This window comes from Ursus americanus, chromosome 8 (genome assembly GCF_024610735.1).
Source record: "Ursus americanus isolate L20-20 chromosome 8, mUrsAme1.1.p, whole genome shotgun sequence".
Taxonomy (NCBI): Eukaryota; Metazoa; Chordata; class Mammalia; order Carnivora; family Ursidae; genus Ursus; species Ursus americanus.
In genome coordinates this window covers 14,115,288-14,130,416 of record NC_142134.1, presented here as the reverse complement: position 1 = coordinate 14,130,416, position 15,129 = coordinate 14,115,288, and the positions used below count along the sequence as shown (strand labels likewise).

Below are 15,129 nucleotides of genomic sequence, written 5' to 3'. Positions count from 1 at the left end.
GTTACAGGCTTCAAGCATAACAGCATCGGCTCCTCAGGCGATTCAAAGGTTATGTGGCTTCCCTGCTGTACCATCTCCTTTTTCAGGAACACTTGCTGAGGGGCACTCAGGGCTCCTAACTGGAGAAGGAAAGGATTCCTTAGATTGAATCTTTTCATTGGTCAGTTTACTAATTTATTCTGTGAGAAATTTCTAGAGAAGTCACTTTCTTCTAACACACCGGCCTGAAGCCTGGAACCTCCCTCATTCTTAGGGACAGGTACACTGTTAAAAGAAATACAAAGATCGTATCTTAGAAATAAATAAGGAGGGGCGCCTGGAGGGCCCGGTCGGTGGAGCAAGTGGCTCCTGATGTCGGGGTTGTGACTGTGAGCCCCACGTTATGTGTAGAGATTGCTTAAAAAGAAAAAATATATATATATATTTTTAAAGATTTTATTTATTTATTTGACAGAGAGAGAGAGTGCATAAGCAGGGGGAGCAGCAGAGGGAGAAGCAGACTCCCCACTGAGCAGGGAGTCCAATGTGGGGCTCGATCCCAGGACCCTGAGATCATGACCTGAGCTGAAGGCAGATGCTTAATGGACTGAGCCACCCAGGCACCCCAAAAAGAAAATCTTAAAAAAAAAAAAAAAGGAAGGAAGGAAGGAAGGAGGGAGGGAAGGAAGGAAGGAAGGAAGGAAGGAAGGAAGGAGGGAAGGAAGGAAGGAAGGAAGGAGGGAAGGAAGGAAGGAGGGAGGGAAGGAAGGAAGGAAGGAAGGAAGGAAGGAGGGAAGGAAGGAAGGAAGGAAGGAGGGAAGGAAGGAAGGAAGGAAGGAGGGAAGGAAGGAAGGAGGGAGGGAAGGAAGGAGGGAAGGAAGGAAGGAGGGAGGGAAGGAAGGAAGGAAGGAAGGAGGGAAGGAAGGAAGGAGGGAGGGAAGGAAGGAGGGAAGGAAGGAAGGAAGGAAGGAGGGAGGGAAGGAAGGAGGGAAGGAAGGAAGGAGGGAGGGAAGGAAGGAAGGGAGGGAAGGAGGGAAGGAAGGAAGGAAGGAAGGAAGGAAGGAAGGAAGGAAGGAAGGAAGGAAGGAGATTTAAAGAGGGAACCGAAGAGCAGCACGTAGATGACACGTATTTTAATAAAACATAAAAGCAAGGCTGTGTCTGCTTATTAGAAAGTTTAAACGTCAGCATTCCTGGAGAGGAGAGCACTGGACCAGAGGCAAAGGCTCCCCCAGGAGATGAACAGGGCAGTAAGGCTCACTCCCAGGCAGGTGGAAATCTAGGAGGAAATACCAGAATCTGGGAGGAGGGCAAGCTGGCCACTGCCTGAAGGCAAATTGCTGGTCCCTCCTCGGGACACAGTCAAACTTCAGAGGCCAGAAGCAGCTCCGTGTCAGTCAGAGGACGGTGGCCACTGAGGGGGGGCCGCACAGTTACTAGCCTTGCACCCTTTTCTTCCACCTCAGCTTTCTATAGCCACCATAAAGAGGCAGCTCTCCGGAGTTCCTTAGAGGATTTCTCCCTGGATATGACTCCCACCGGGGTTATCCCTCTCTTGGAGGGAGAGAGAAGACTGTTAACAGCAGGCCCTGGGGACCAGAGAGGCCTCTGGACCGGAGGGGCCTGGAGAAAGCAGGGCCCTGTCCTGCTGGTGCTCTGTCTCTGAGGAAAGGCTGGGGCAGTCAGCCCAGCACAAGTCAGATGGACCTATATGTCAAAGCACGTTGCCCAAAAGAAAACAAAATTCTAGCAGCTTCAGATTTGCTCATTTTGGGCAAATGTAGTCTCAGAAGTCTTTGATACAATCTCCATTCCCCCAGCTAAGGAGTCATAAATATTCATGACAGGTTCAACTATTAAAGACTACTCTGTAATGAGAAGGCAGGGTGGGGCTCTCTTAACACAGCCAGCGCCCATCCCGCAGGTAATCGACCACAGAAAGGTGCTGTACTCACAATGATGGGTATGGTGTTGGCTCGGGACAGGATCTGCTTGACCAGCCGGTATCTGTCATACAGTGGCTTCATTACCTGACGTTCATTCTTGGTTACCTGAAAACAAGAGCATCAGAGTGAAGAAGCGGCCTCTGGACGTCAGGCTGTCAGCTGCTCAAGCATGCTCTGGGCCTGGAGGAAACACAGATGACTCAACTCCACTCTTGCCATTCTTGCAAAACTTATGTAAGCTGATAATAGTATTTAGTCAGTGAACGTTTAAAATATCTACTTCAGCGGCAGATCTTAGGAAACCATTCCATCAGCAGTATTGCTTTTCCCAAATCAAAGCTATGATCATTACTGGTTCCCTGTTTGGAACTATTCGAAGTGACTTACTATTTTCCAGATCCAGGGAAGAAGAAAGCATGCATTTTTATGATAATACTTACTGTGCATTGCTGTAATCAGTTTGTTTTTGTTTTTTTTTTTTAAAGAGGTCTTTCCCCGCCATGAAATTGTTTTGTTTTGAAGGACAAGATTCTGGCAAACATCTTCAAGAAACATCTGCTGATAGACTGCATGGCCGGACTCATCGCTAGTGCCCTGAAATCCGGCAGAGTGCTCATGGACGTGTATAAGGACTGCCTCTACCACAGCAGGGAGGAATCAGGCCCAGCTCCCCGGTACTGCACTAGAAGCCCTTCGTCATCTACCGCCTCTTCTCCTTCCTGTCACACCTCAAGCTCCAGAGGTCATCCAGGTTGTCTCATGCCTCTTTGCCTAGTTCCATATGCCCTGGAACGGCCTCCTCTCTGCTCCTTGGTTTGGCAGATTCCAGATCACGAGCCACCTCCCCCATGCAACCTTCTTCCAACATCCCCGACTGAGGGACCTGCTCACACATCTCTGTGTTGCCTACGGCAACCTGCGTATGCTGTGTCATTTCGCACACGCTTTGCTAGCCACTGAATGCGTGTGTCCCCTCCACCCTAGTCCCCCATGTGATGGTATCAGGCGGTCCGGGCTTTGGGAGGTGATTAGGTCATGAAGGTGGAGCACTCATGAACAAGAGTCATGCCCTTATAAAAGAGACCCCACGGAGCTCCCTGGCCCCTTCTGCCATGTGAGGACAGTAAGAAAATGGCTGTGAACCAGGAAAGGGCTCTCACCAAACACCGAATCTATCAGTGCTTTGATCTTGGACTTCCCAGCCTCCAGAGCTGTGACAAATAAATTTCTGTTGTTTATAAGGCTCTTGTGTATGCTATTTTGTAATAGCTGCCCCAGTAGATGACACATTTTATACTCCATAGTAACTGTTTGTTGGCACATCTGTCTCCTCTTTAAGACTATAAGCCCCCTGAGAGCAGGAGTGTGTGTTTTTGTATCCCTGGAAACTATTTCAGTGCCTGACATAATGGAAATATTCCATAAGAATCTGCGAAGTGAGAGAATTGTTCAAACATAAATATGTACGCGAAGTTTATAGGTATGCACGCATTTCCCTTCTTGAATGTCAAAAGAGATGAAGTATCTTTGTTTCAAGTTTGCGGTTTGTCTTCTGCACTTTATTTCAAGGAAGGGCAGACGGTATTATGGGCCTGTTGGGCCTTCACCTCTGAAGACAACTGTGGGTATGCATGAATGGATTATTCCTTTGTAACCTTTTATGTTTGCCTTTCTCAAAGTGGTCAACAATGAGTGATCTTTGGACCAACTTCACGTGCCAGGAGAGGATACTGCCATTATGCAGAAATATCTTGTGGACTTATTTGCTATGAACAGCAGTAACAATAATCTTTTCTATTTCTTCCTAATATCACAATACTGAAAGGCAGATGGCATTTTCCTATTGCTAGTTACCGTATCAAAAGGAGTTTTAAAACTGGTATTTCATAGAAGATGACCGCCCAAAATGAAAGGGAACACAGAAATTATTTTACACAAGAAAGACTGAGGATCAAACCACAGGTGTTACTACTGGACACGCCGACTGCAATGGCTAACATGAGAAAACAGATCATGTCAAGTGTCCCAGCAAGAATGCTGAAGAACTGGAACTCTCTTTCACTGCTGCTTAGAGTGGAACACTCTGGACGACTATTTGGCAGTGTCTACTAAAGCTGAACATGTGACTCCTCAGTTCTGCTCTTAAGTATTAAAAAAACCCCAAAAACAAAAACCAAGTGTGGCCTTAAGCTCACCAAAAGACACACAGAATAATGTTCACAGCAGCACTACTTATAATAATCGCAAACTGGAAACCATCCATACGCCCAGCAACAGAATGGATATGTTCCCCAAACTGAATACTGCACAGCAATGAGGACGAATGGGCCACAGCTGTAGGCAACATCATAAGTTAATCTCACAAAGACAGCCAGGTAAAATAAGCCAGATACGAAAGAATACGTACTGTAAGATTCTACTTACGTACGTTCAGAAATGAGCAAACGGAATTTACAGCTTTAGAAGTCAAGATAATGGTTTTCCTTCATGGAGTGGAGGTCATGGTATTGACTGGAAGGGGACAAGGAGTGGGGTTTCTGGAGGACTGGAAACATCTGTTTCTTGGTCTGCATGCTGCTTACCTGGACTTGTTTACTTTGTGAAAATGCATCAAGACACATATTTATAATTTGGGCTTCTTTCTGTATTTATGTTATACTTCAACGAGAGTTCGACAACAGCCACAGATAAGTCTGAGGAGTGGAAGTGGGAGTGACTTGTACAACCTTCTCGCATGTGAAACGACAAAATTTAGGCCTGGAACACACGGACTAACTTTAATACAAGACGAATCCATTAAACGTGCTGCAGATGAGGTTACGGCACGTTCTAAGTGCCAACACACGCCACGCGCTGAAATACTGGGCAAGATAAACACTCAACAGTTTAGGGACCAAAAGACGTATGAAAATAAAAATAATAAGGAGCTAGCTAGCATTTCCCCATTGTGGACTCTCATCCTATTTACTTGTTGCTTGGCAGAAACATTTTTGGATTGAGGGAGAGTCTGGATTTTAGAAGGAGACTTTGCTAGTAAAACCAACCAGCTGTGGCAAGTTTGATAGAAACCAGTTTCCTCTCTAATTCTTTGTTCAAATTTTCTAGTTGGAGCAGATGAAGAGAATCACTGGCTTAACTCTTCGTCTTATGACACTGATATTTAGGTTTTCTTTTTTTTTTTTTTTAAAGATTTTATTTATTTATTCGACAGAGATAGAGACAGCCAGCGAGAGAGGGAACACAGGCAGGGGGAGTGGGAAAGGAAGAAGCAGGCTCATAGCGGAAGAGCCTGATGTGGGGCTCGATCCGAGATCGCTGGGATCACGCCCTGAGCCGAAGGCAGACGCCCAACCGCTCTGCCACCCAGGTGCCCCATGATATTTAGGTTTTCTATGAATTGCTCATGTTTGAAATTGATGATCCTCAGGAACTAATCACCTGTGAGTGATTTGATAAAGTCCAGTTTCTGACTCTGGAGAGTTAAACCCATTATATTTCCACCAAAGTTAACGTTGGCATTTGACAGAAGTGTCTAAACACTGGAAATACTAAAGATCTTTGTCTGAGGGGTAGAAAGAATTAACACTACTTGGTTTACACCAGAATTATTTTCATGATATATACCTGAAGCCAAAGTCTTGGTGATACTAAAAGTTAATACAACTTTCACTCATCATAAAACCACATCACACGCAATTATCAGAACTGGACTTGTTAGCTGAGCCAAAATCTAGCCAATAGTTCCATAAACAAAGCAGGGCCTTGGCTGAACTGTTAAAAAAAAGGGTCAGCTGATATTAAACGGACCATGGGAAAACTGTTTGGAAGTCGATGTCTCTTATTCTTGAGTCATCAGCTGCTCGGAGATTCTGTTATTGATGGAAAACAGGCCTTTGAAGGAGCCAGTAAAATTCTCTGAGCCTTGATCTCCTGATTGGTAAACCGCAGAATTCAGATTAGAAAATCTTTATGATCTATAGCTGCTTGGAAATGACTTTAGGCCAAGCATGTAATACATCGTATTTTCTATTACACTTTCACTCCTCTTGCCTCAAACCTTTATTAAATTTTCATTTAGGTGGTAGTTCTGAATGGCTTTCCAGTGTGTGGGAATTGGGTTATTACTAAGATGTATTTTTGCACACAAATCGGAACAACCTAGACGCAAACGTCTAGTGGGTGAAGGCAGCACCTCCCATTTTGTGCTTTTTTTTTTTAAAAGATTTTATCTATCTATCTATCTATCTATCTATCTATCTATCTATCTATCTACCTACCTACCTACCTATCTATCGAGTACACAGGAGTGGGGCGGGGAGGGGGAGAGGGAGAGACAGACTCTCAAGTAGACTCCATGCTGAGCATGGAGCCCAACGTGGGGCTCAAAGCCAGGACCCTAGGATCACGACCTGACCCGAAATCAAGAGTTGCACACTTAACTGACTGAGCCACCCAAGTGTCCTGGTCTTTGTTTTTGATTAAAGAAATTTTCCATGACTGATCTCTTACCACTCTATTTGGTTGCTCTATACAGTCTCAGATAATATTTCCAGGTACCAAGGGAACACCAGCCAATAATTAATCCACATTTAAATGGAGGAAAATCTTGGACACAAATTACAAAGGCCCGATTAGACAACCACATTTGCCTTTCTTTACCTTTTGTGATGGTTTTTGTCTTAGCCTCAAATAAAACTTCTTTACAGAAACACCCATTTGGGCTCTGTTACCCAGATAGTGCCACACAGGTGATGACTGATGCTTTTAATGTGAAGAAAAAGATAGAATTAGAACCCTGGAATACCAGAGCTAGAAGAGCCTTATTTTTTCATATAATGAAACTAAGCCCTGGAGACAGCAATGATTTGCCCAAGGCAATAGATTTGGGTCAAGAACCCAGGTTCACGGACTCCCAGTTCAGTTTTCTTTCCATTCACGAATAAGACATGAAGAAAAGTAGGATCTTAACACAGTGAAGACATACTAAAAATGTCACAATGAAGCATTTTACTCTAATACAGTTTGACCAAGTTGTCTCCTTAATATAAAGAATTCTGCCTTCCAAGCTCAGAGCTCTGCCTAGGTTGAGTTCACAAGACCTCTAGCAATAAATAGTAGCATGGAAGCCCCACCTTGTGAGAAATTATGCCACAGACAGACACTATGCAGCGTCCAAATCTTAGTATAACAAGTGGTTTGAGTTTGTGTGTGGATGGGTACCGCTGAGTCATAAAACTCCTAGCAGGAGAAGACAAATGAGACGATTCTTTTAACTACTGCATCTTGGCCCATCGACTTAGAAAGAGGCAATTCTCTCCTCTTTATTATCAGGTAAAAATAGTAGACTGGGCAGAGCAGATCATCCCGAAGAGCAGAGAGCCCAAGGGCAGTATTTATATAAGCTGCCGAGTTTGCATTTAAATTTGAACAGAGTGTGCTCAGTGTCCCGTTAGTTCCCGAGATAGTAAAACATCGTATGAAAACATACTGATGAGGAAGAGACTCGAGAAGAAAGCAGCAGCTCTCAATAAGCAACCCATTCCTTCCACGTTCTCATCAAGGAGGGGTCTGTAATACGGTGACCTGCAGTCATGGGTTGTACTTTCTGTGACATGGTCCTTTGATGAGATCCTTAGATGCTATCCTAATAATCTGTAGGGGTTTCTGTGCCCCTGTGTAAATGGGTGTGTTTTCGTTTTGCACTCACGTGCCAACCTGTGGAGTGCACTGTTGAAGCAAACAGCCTTGTTTATAAGATGTACGAGAGCAGCACACAGCTGTTTTGGCCTGTGATTCTGACCGTCACTCACTGTCCTTTCAAATCAGAATCTGTAGACTCAGCAAAAACCCAGGAGCTCTGAGCACCTGCTTTTCTAAAAACAAACAAACAAACAAACAAAAACCAAAAAACCCTCTGGGGTTTGGAATGATAGGTTAGCTCTGAAAACACATGTACTTTTAAGAAGAGTGTTGCCCAAATGGTATTTACAGTTCAGGGTCCATGGCAACACCACAGACCTAAGAATGAAAAGTTTACTCTTTGATTTTCACACTGGCCAGATATCAAATGAACTCTGCTTTTCCTGAGGAGGTTGGAGCATCATGTTCCAGAGAGAGGCAGAGAGTCTGACCAGGAACCAGCAACAAATGCCATTCAAAGTTCTGGAGCACTTGTTCCCTGCCCGATGAGGTGCTAGAATCCAGACCCAAAACGGTGTTCTTCCAACATCTAAAAGAATGATGAGAGGAAAGGGAATAATACAGCAGGGCCGAGAACTAAGATTTCATATTCCTATGATAAGAGAGCTAAGACAATGTGCGTTCTCTCTCCTGAGTCCATCACTTAATAAGAAGCAAGCTGCAGAGAGCAGAACATTTACTTGTAGCAGAAGTGAAAACAACATTAAAAAAAAAAAAAAGTGACAACATCATTGACTGGGCACCCCCCCCAGCCACCTGCCAAGCCACCCAGCCCACTTCCTCAGTGCCGGACAGCCTACAGGTAAATGGGTGTGCACAGGTCTGAACTGTCCGTTGGTCTCCATGACAACTGATAACGGACAGCTACGGTATAGATAAAGCATTCGACTCCTACCTCAGGAGCCCAAAGCTCCAGGGCTGGTCTCAGTAGGGCTGGGATCTGAATCTGGGTCTGTGGATCCCAGTCCCCACACATCACTTCAGGCCAGACAGGATGAGAGGATCTGTGTCCAACTCTGAGCAACACATACCCGGCACACAAGCCCCCGAACTGGCTGTAAAGGTTGGGACTAAAAAGCAGGTGAGAAATCACTTGGCCTCAAGCAAAGAAGTCCGTAAAGGGGTCTATCAGTGTGGATACCCACATGAGGAAAACAAGAAATGCCGGAGAAGGAAAGCACACAAGTCCCCCTCCTTCCCCACCTAACTGGCGGCCATGAGGAGATCTTTACTTAAAAGGCTCTCAGCCAACTGTGGAGAAGGGGCTTCTCTCTGCTAGAAGGAGTTCAGCTCTACTTCTCCAAGTTCTGAATCCTCCAGGAGAAAAGGACAAGTTTCAGAATATATTTGCACTCCAGTGCATTTACTCTTTGGTTCAATGCCTTTAAAAAATCCAAAACAAAACTTGGCCTGAAACATGACCATTATCCCAGAGCGCCAGTATTTTTCCGCTGTAGGGACAGGCCAGTAAAATCAATCATCAGCAGCTCCAAGTTTTTTTTTTTTTTTTTTTTTTTTAAATTTAAACCTGATAAATTCAGAACCAAAAATACCATGGAGGATACATTCTACGGACAGTTTACTGGGCACATGGTACGTGTCGGGTCTTTGTGCTGGATGCTGAAGGTCAGGACCCCCCACAGGCGAACAAAACCCAGAGCTCCTGCCCTCACAGATCTCAGAGTCTAGTGCATTATTCTGGAAGCTTCTTTATTCAAAAGAGTATATTTTACATGAAGTACTATCTCCATTATACAGCCATGGCTGTGATTGGAAGAGACCCCTGCACTTTGGCTGTATAGAGACCCTTCTGTGAATACTAACTTCACGCTCCTTCACAGCTGCTCTTAAGAACTTCTTTTGTTGGGTTCTTGACAACACTCCCCACAGAAGGTCACTGAGAGTAACTGACAAGGGTATCTGATGACGAGTCTCTTAAGGAATCGAGCAGAAGTCTACGGTGCCACTGTCTCTGCCAGGACTAACGACAAACACGCAATAACCGCGCTCTGCTGAGTAACAAATCTCTTTCAACGCTTCCTGTTGCTACGGAAAGGCAAAGGTGTATTCTGGATTCCTCGCACTTTTGGTTCAGGATGGTGGCTGGGACTTCTCTACAGATGAACCCTGGCCGTGGCTACATTGAAGAGAGATCGAACTTTAGGGCGTATCATACTAGCTTAACACCTTCATTTTAAGGAAAAGAATGCCTGGAGCCAGTGACAGCTTATGGGGGCAGACTTAGACAGGGAAGTCTCTAGGGCTCTGTGCACTCATGTATAATCTATGCCCCCCCCCCCCCCGCACTGTCCCCCTGAAGCGGGACACTAGCGACTAAATGTGAGCTGCAAACTCATGTTTCTTTGGAATTCCAATTCAGCATCCGCTCCACAGCGGAAGTCTCTGCTCAGTTTAGCCTTCAGAGAGCTTAGGTCTGCTGAAAATATGGAGTCATCTCCTAAACATCAGGAAAACTCATGCATCAAATACTGAACATTCGTTTCTAAAGCCCAACAGTCGATTGCAATCGGAGAACTCCGTTCAGTCACGTACCGGCCGTCCATGAATGCTCTCGTAATAGAGCAGAGCCTTCTGCAGAGCCACTTTCTCGTTGGCAATCTGGTCCTTGGTCATATCCTGAATAAACACAAGGAGAGAGAAATGAGAGGGGGGAGCATTTATGAATACTCCTACTTCTTTCTGTAAACAAATTTCCTCAAGCGAGGTTAAAAAGTTTCCTCCCACAACTGTTGCTCCGAGCTCTGTTCAAAGCTCACTTAGGAACCGGCTTGTCCGCACTTTTTGCTGGTGATAGAGAGAGCACAGCAGAGTCGTCATCAACTCCGTGTATCTCCCACGTGGCAGCGAAGGCATGTGGAGGGAAGCGAGCCTGCGAGGCACATGGGGCTTAGCTTAATGGCCCAAGCGATGACTACAGTCACAAGTTACACAGTCCCAAAGGTTCGTCTACAATCCCTCTACTCTAGAGTCATCAAACCGTCTGTTAACCTGAACGAGTTCTTTCTGTGATCTCTACATGAGAGTGTTCTGCTCTCAATGGGTCGTCATAAAGTAAAAGGCTAGCACTGAAAACACTCCACCTGCTTCTCTAGACATCTAAGAGTATGGGAGAGAGGGCGTGGGAGGTCTGAGAAGGCGTCACTGCATCCCTCTTCCCACACAGACCCATGCGTCGGGCCCTATGTTTCCACCACGTTGACTGAAGTGGTTTAGGACTAGCAGCTGGCTTAGGGCCTCCACCGAATCCCCACACCTTAATGTCCTCAGGACGGCTGCTCTCTGCCCGCTTCTCCAGGAGCTTCCTCTGGATGGATTCCAGGGTGGCTTCGACACTAGGCTTTACGGCTTTATCGACGAGCTCTTGCTTCTTCTCGTCTTCTTTCTCAAGCTGGGAACCAAAACTCTTGGGAAGCGTGTTGCTTCGCTGCCGCATCCTGGGGGCTAGGTCCTCTTCAGATATCTTTAGTTTGGACTCTGGTGTGAAAACATTTGGGGAGGTGACGCATGAGAATTGATGTCTGTTGAACCCCAGTTGTTTTTCCGTGGTGTTAATAACTGTTTAGCCCCATCTTTTTTCAGAAAGTATCTAATTATAACAGCAGTTGAAATCCCTGGGTTATTATGTAAAACCAAAGAAAATGCTAACATCTTCTTGGATTATTTGGAATGTTCCCCTAACGCAAATTCCCGAGAAAGCTTTAGCTATGTAACATCCATGCTTTAGTCACACCAACAGGTTTGCTGTTCTCAGAAGGTGGCAGATGCTTCCTACACTCACTCCCTTACTGTTTACCGGCATCGACTGATCCAGCACCCAACTGCTGGCCAACTTTTTCCAGATAACCTACGTACCTCACTTTGGAATTATTTTCCCTTTGTATTCCATTTGGTCGTTTATATGACTATCTCCTAAAAGACTGCATGCTTTTTGAGGGACAAGGACCCAATCCTTTTTATACTCCTCCGTGCTTATAGGTCTTCTCCTAATACCACCGCAAATAAAATCTTGGTACTTAGTAAGTATTGAACTGAAACCATCACCCTTAAATTCATGATTTAGGGAAATGGGGAAATGCTGCAGAATTTGCATCTTAGCTGATCGGGGTTGTCCTGTGATGGAGACCATGGTGAGACATGGGGAAGGTGTCCTCTGAACAGCGGGAGCGCTGGGGGGCAGCGTCAAGGAACTTGTGTTTTCTCAACTATTTCAGCAGTGGCACTCAGGTGTGGTGAGATGGTGAATTCTGCAGGTGGCTTGTCTTACAGAAACCATAGCATAGGTCTAAAACTTTACCTACCTTTAAGCTGTTTCCGGAATTTGGCAAGGTCATTTGTCCATTTTAGAACCTCTGGATTGGCTGCTTTGTCACTGTGGGAAGGCTGAGAAAAGCAGAATCTAATGTAAGTATTTTCAAACTGGGGCAGGAAAAAGAAGAGTTTGATGATCACCTTATTTTTTCTTTTTAAAGATTTTATTTATTTGAGAGAGAAAGAAAACACACAAGGGCAGAGGGAGAAGCAGACTCCTGTGGGGCTTGATCCCAGAACCCCGAGATCATGACCTGAGTCGAAGGCAGATGCTTAACCAACTGAGCCACCCAGGCGCCCCATGATCAGTTCGTTTTAAAGAGGAAGAGAAAGTTGAATCCCACTGGAAAAAGAAATTCATCATAAACAATTAGAGCAAACGTCATAGGTGTAATTCCATTATCCTTCTTTACAACTGGTTATTTTTGATGCTTTCAAAGAATTCCTCACAGGCAAAATGCTGGACTTCTGTGAAGTTCATGGCCCCATTTCATGAGTTGTAGGGTTTAAGCTATCAGGCTAACAGAATGGAAAGCAGAGGGGGGTATATTTTACACTGGAAACACCATGCAAAATGCCTTTCTGCCACTCTTGTGGGCAATGCTAAGATAGAGCTGAGAGTAGAATGAGGTCAATACTAATGAAATTTTAGAAGATAATCTTGAATTAAGTTTTAGCCAAAATAAAGAGTCATTTAATGGTTTTCCCCATTCCTTCACATGGATAAGTTTATAAGAGGTCAACGAAAACTTTCAATTATTTGTAAGAATACCCTGTGCAAGGAAAATGCTGATACATGATGTCGGGGGCTTCTCGGGGTTTACTATCCAGTTGTTATTGTCTGTTTTGAGTCTCCACAGAAATCTCCCTTAACTTCTGATCACATCATGCTGATGTGCCATCGTGTCAGCATGTCTGGGGACACCAGGGGACAGGGACAACCATGTGAGGAGACACTTACTCTGTACTTCCTCTCCTCTTCAAATCTATCTTCGAACTTTCGGATCTTCTTTTTAAGGCTCTGAATCCTTCGAGTGAGCTGGGCAGGTGTCAGGTCCTCCCGCTCGTCGTCGCAGGACCCGAGAGAGGAGCTCCGGCGCCTGCGAGGGGCACAGGGTGGGGCACTCACTGCCTGCTGAGGGGCTCGGGGATGGGGATGCGGCACGGAGGCAGAGGGTCCAGACAGTCTCCATCCTCTCGAATAAAAGAAAGTGGACTACCAATTCATTTTGTGACCCTGAGCTCTCTGTGTCCCACCTATCAGATAGGTCTAACTTTCTCTCGCTCACATTAACAATTAGCAAAGGCAGGACTGAAATATGTGCTGCAGACCTGAAAGTTAAATTTTAGATAGCTCTGGAAAGGATGTGCTAATGGAAATTCAGTAGGTGGTGATGCAATTGGGCCAACTGAAACATTACAACAGAGCCTGCATACCAGGATGGAGTATTCCCAATAAGTTCTTCCACAGACTTACAACGTAAAAAAAAAAAAAAAAAAAAAAAAAAAAAATTACCGGCCATCAACCCCATTCCTATTCTTTCTAATGTTATGGCGATGATATATTTGCTTATCAGCAACACAAACATACCTCATGAAAGAATGGGAATTTGGGGGAGAAGGAGGCACTTCTGTGTCATCCAGGTATTGCCTACTCTGCCCGTAAGCATAGAACCGAGGAGAGAGCATGGGGTCACTGTCCTCATCCAGAAGCTGGCGAATCAGGCGCCCGGCCTGCGGGGAGAGGCGCGCTTCACCAGAGCCCACGTTCTCCTGCTGCCATGAGAAGGTAGGGATGGGCTCTGGAAGATAAGGAGGGGAAGAAGTCAAAATGGCTCATGAAAGCATAACTGTTTCCTAAGTTTTCTGAATGCTTTAGGAGGCACTGAATTTAGGAGGCATTGAACGACCTCACATTTCAGATTTAAGGTTCTGATGCAGGACACAATGCCCCCACTGGAATCATCCATATATCTGCCAGCCATCACCTACCTCCTAGCTCTGTCCTCACTTGCTTTCACAAGAGAATTTACTCGGGCTGCCTGGAGGAATGGCCTTAAAGACGGAGAGCAAATAGTGTATGCTTCCAACCTCCCCTGCAGGTCAGGGACAAGAACTTTGCCAGGTGAGGACACCATGGAGAAGAAAAGCACGTGCGCCAGGGAGAGAGCTATTTGGCTTCGTGGCTACACGTCCTTCACTGAAACAGCCAGGGAGTCATATTCATCTTGTGAGATCCCATTGACCTACGAGTTTGCACCTTCCGTCTGGGGCCTTCAGTAAGCTGTTCACGTGCTTCTGCTTAGTGCTGGGATTAGCATGTGTAAGATGCATGTTTTACACTTGAAATTTCAGAAGCTGCTCAAGACTACAGTTAACATAAGATGCTTACATAAACTAGTCAAAAACAAGAAGAAAAAGAAGGATGCTTTACAAAGGGTAAATCTGTACAAATTATTTGATAGTCTTTTAAGAAAAAAACACACTCCACACAACATCCTGATTTGTCATTGTTGGAGGGAATAGGGGGATATATATTTCTCTTTCCTTTGAGACCCATATCAATATATTCCTTTCTGCATTAAAAAAAATCCTATCAGATTTTAAAGGTAGATCTCAGATATGTAGGGTATTTCATCTGTAGCAGTCCCTGCATTTAAAAAAAACGGTACGTTTTAAGTATAGTAATGAATTACTGTGACTTACGCAAGGCTGGGATCTGGCCATGCTCTGAAATTCTGGGATTCCTAGAGCAACATTTGTTCCTTCGGCTATCAAAGTGTTTATCAAATCTAAAAAATTATCTTAAACAAGTGCTTGTTCAGTATTTCATTTAGAAAGATTATATCATAATCATAGAACATTAGAGCTGGTTGAAACTTCACACATCATCTAACTTAGTGATTTCTCAATCCCAGCTGCACGTTAGCATCACGAAGGGAGAGACGCATAACTTTTAACGCACAGGTTCTCACACCACCCAACTAAACAGAATATTTAGGTGAGGGCCCAGATACCCGGCTCCCCCCGACACGCGAACTTTAAAAGCTGCCCCAGTGAACCTAAATGCATTCAGGTTTGAGAACCACGGATTCAATCCAACACATTACAGACAAGGAAACTGAACCCAAAGAATTTAAGAGCAAATACCTAATCAACGACAAGAGTTGGGACT

At 44.9% G+C, this 15,129-nt stretch overlaps 1 protein-coding gene across 12 annotated transcripts in view; it reads right to left on the bottom strand.

Annotated features, from left to right (window-relative positions):
• The window catches only part of FAM13A (family with sequence similarity 13 member A), a 344,460-nt gene that overhangs the window by 13,709 nt on the left and 315,622 nt on the right, over positions 1–15,129 (bottom strand). For all 12 annotated transcript variants that reach the window (XM_087863995.1, XM_045791832.2, XM_045791857.2 and 9 more), the window contains 6 exons: positions 13,546–13,756; positions 12,916–13,054; positions 11,945–12,026; positions 10,900–11,120; positions 10,179–10,262; positions 1,935–2,030 (listed from right to left, as the gene is read on the bottom strand). In XM_087863995.1, the coding sequence (XP_087720121.1) occupies positions 1,935–2,030; positions 10,179–10,262; positions 10,900–11,120; positions 11,945–12,026; positions 12,916–13,054; positions 13,546–13,756 (833 nt within the window). The remainder of the gene's footprint in view (positions 1–1,934; positions 2,031–10,178; positions 10,263–10,899; positions 11,121–11,944; positions 12,027–12,915; positions 13,055–13,545; positions 13,757–15,129) is intronic.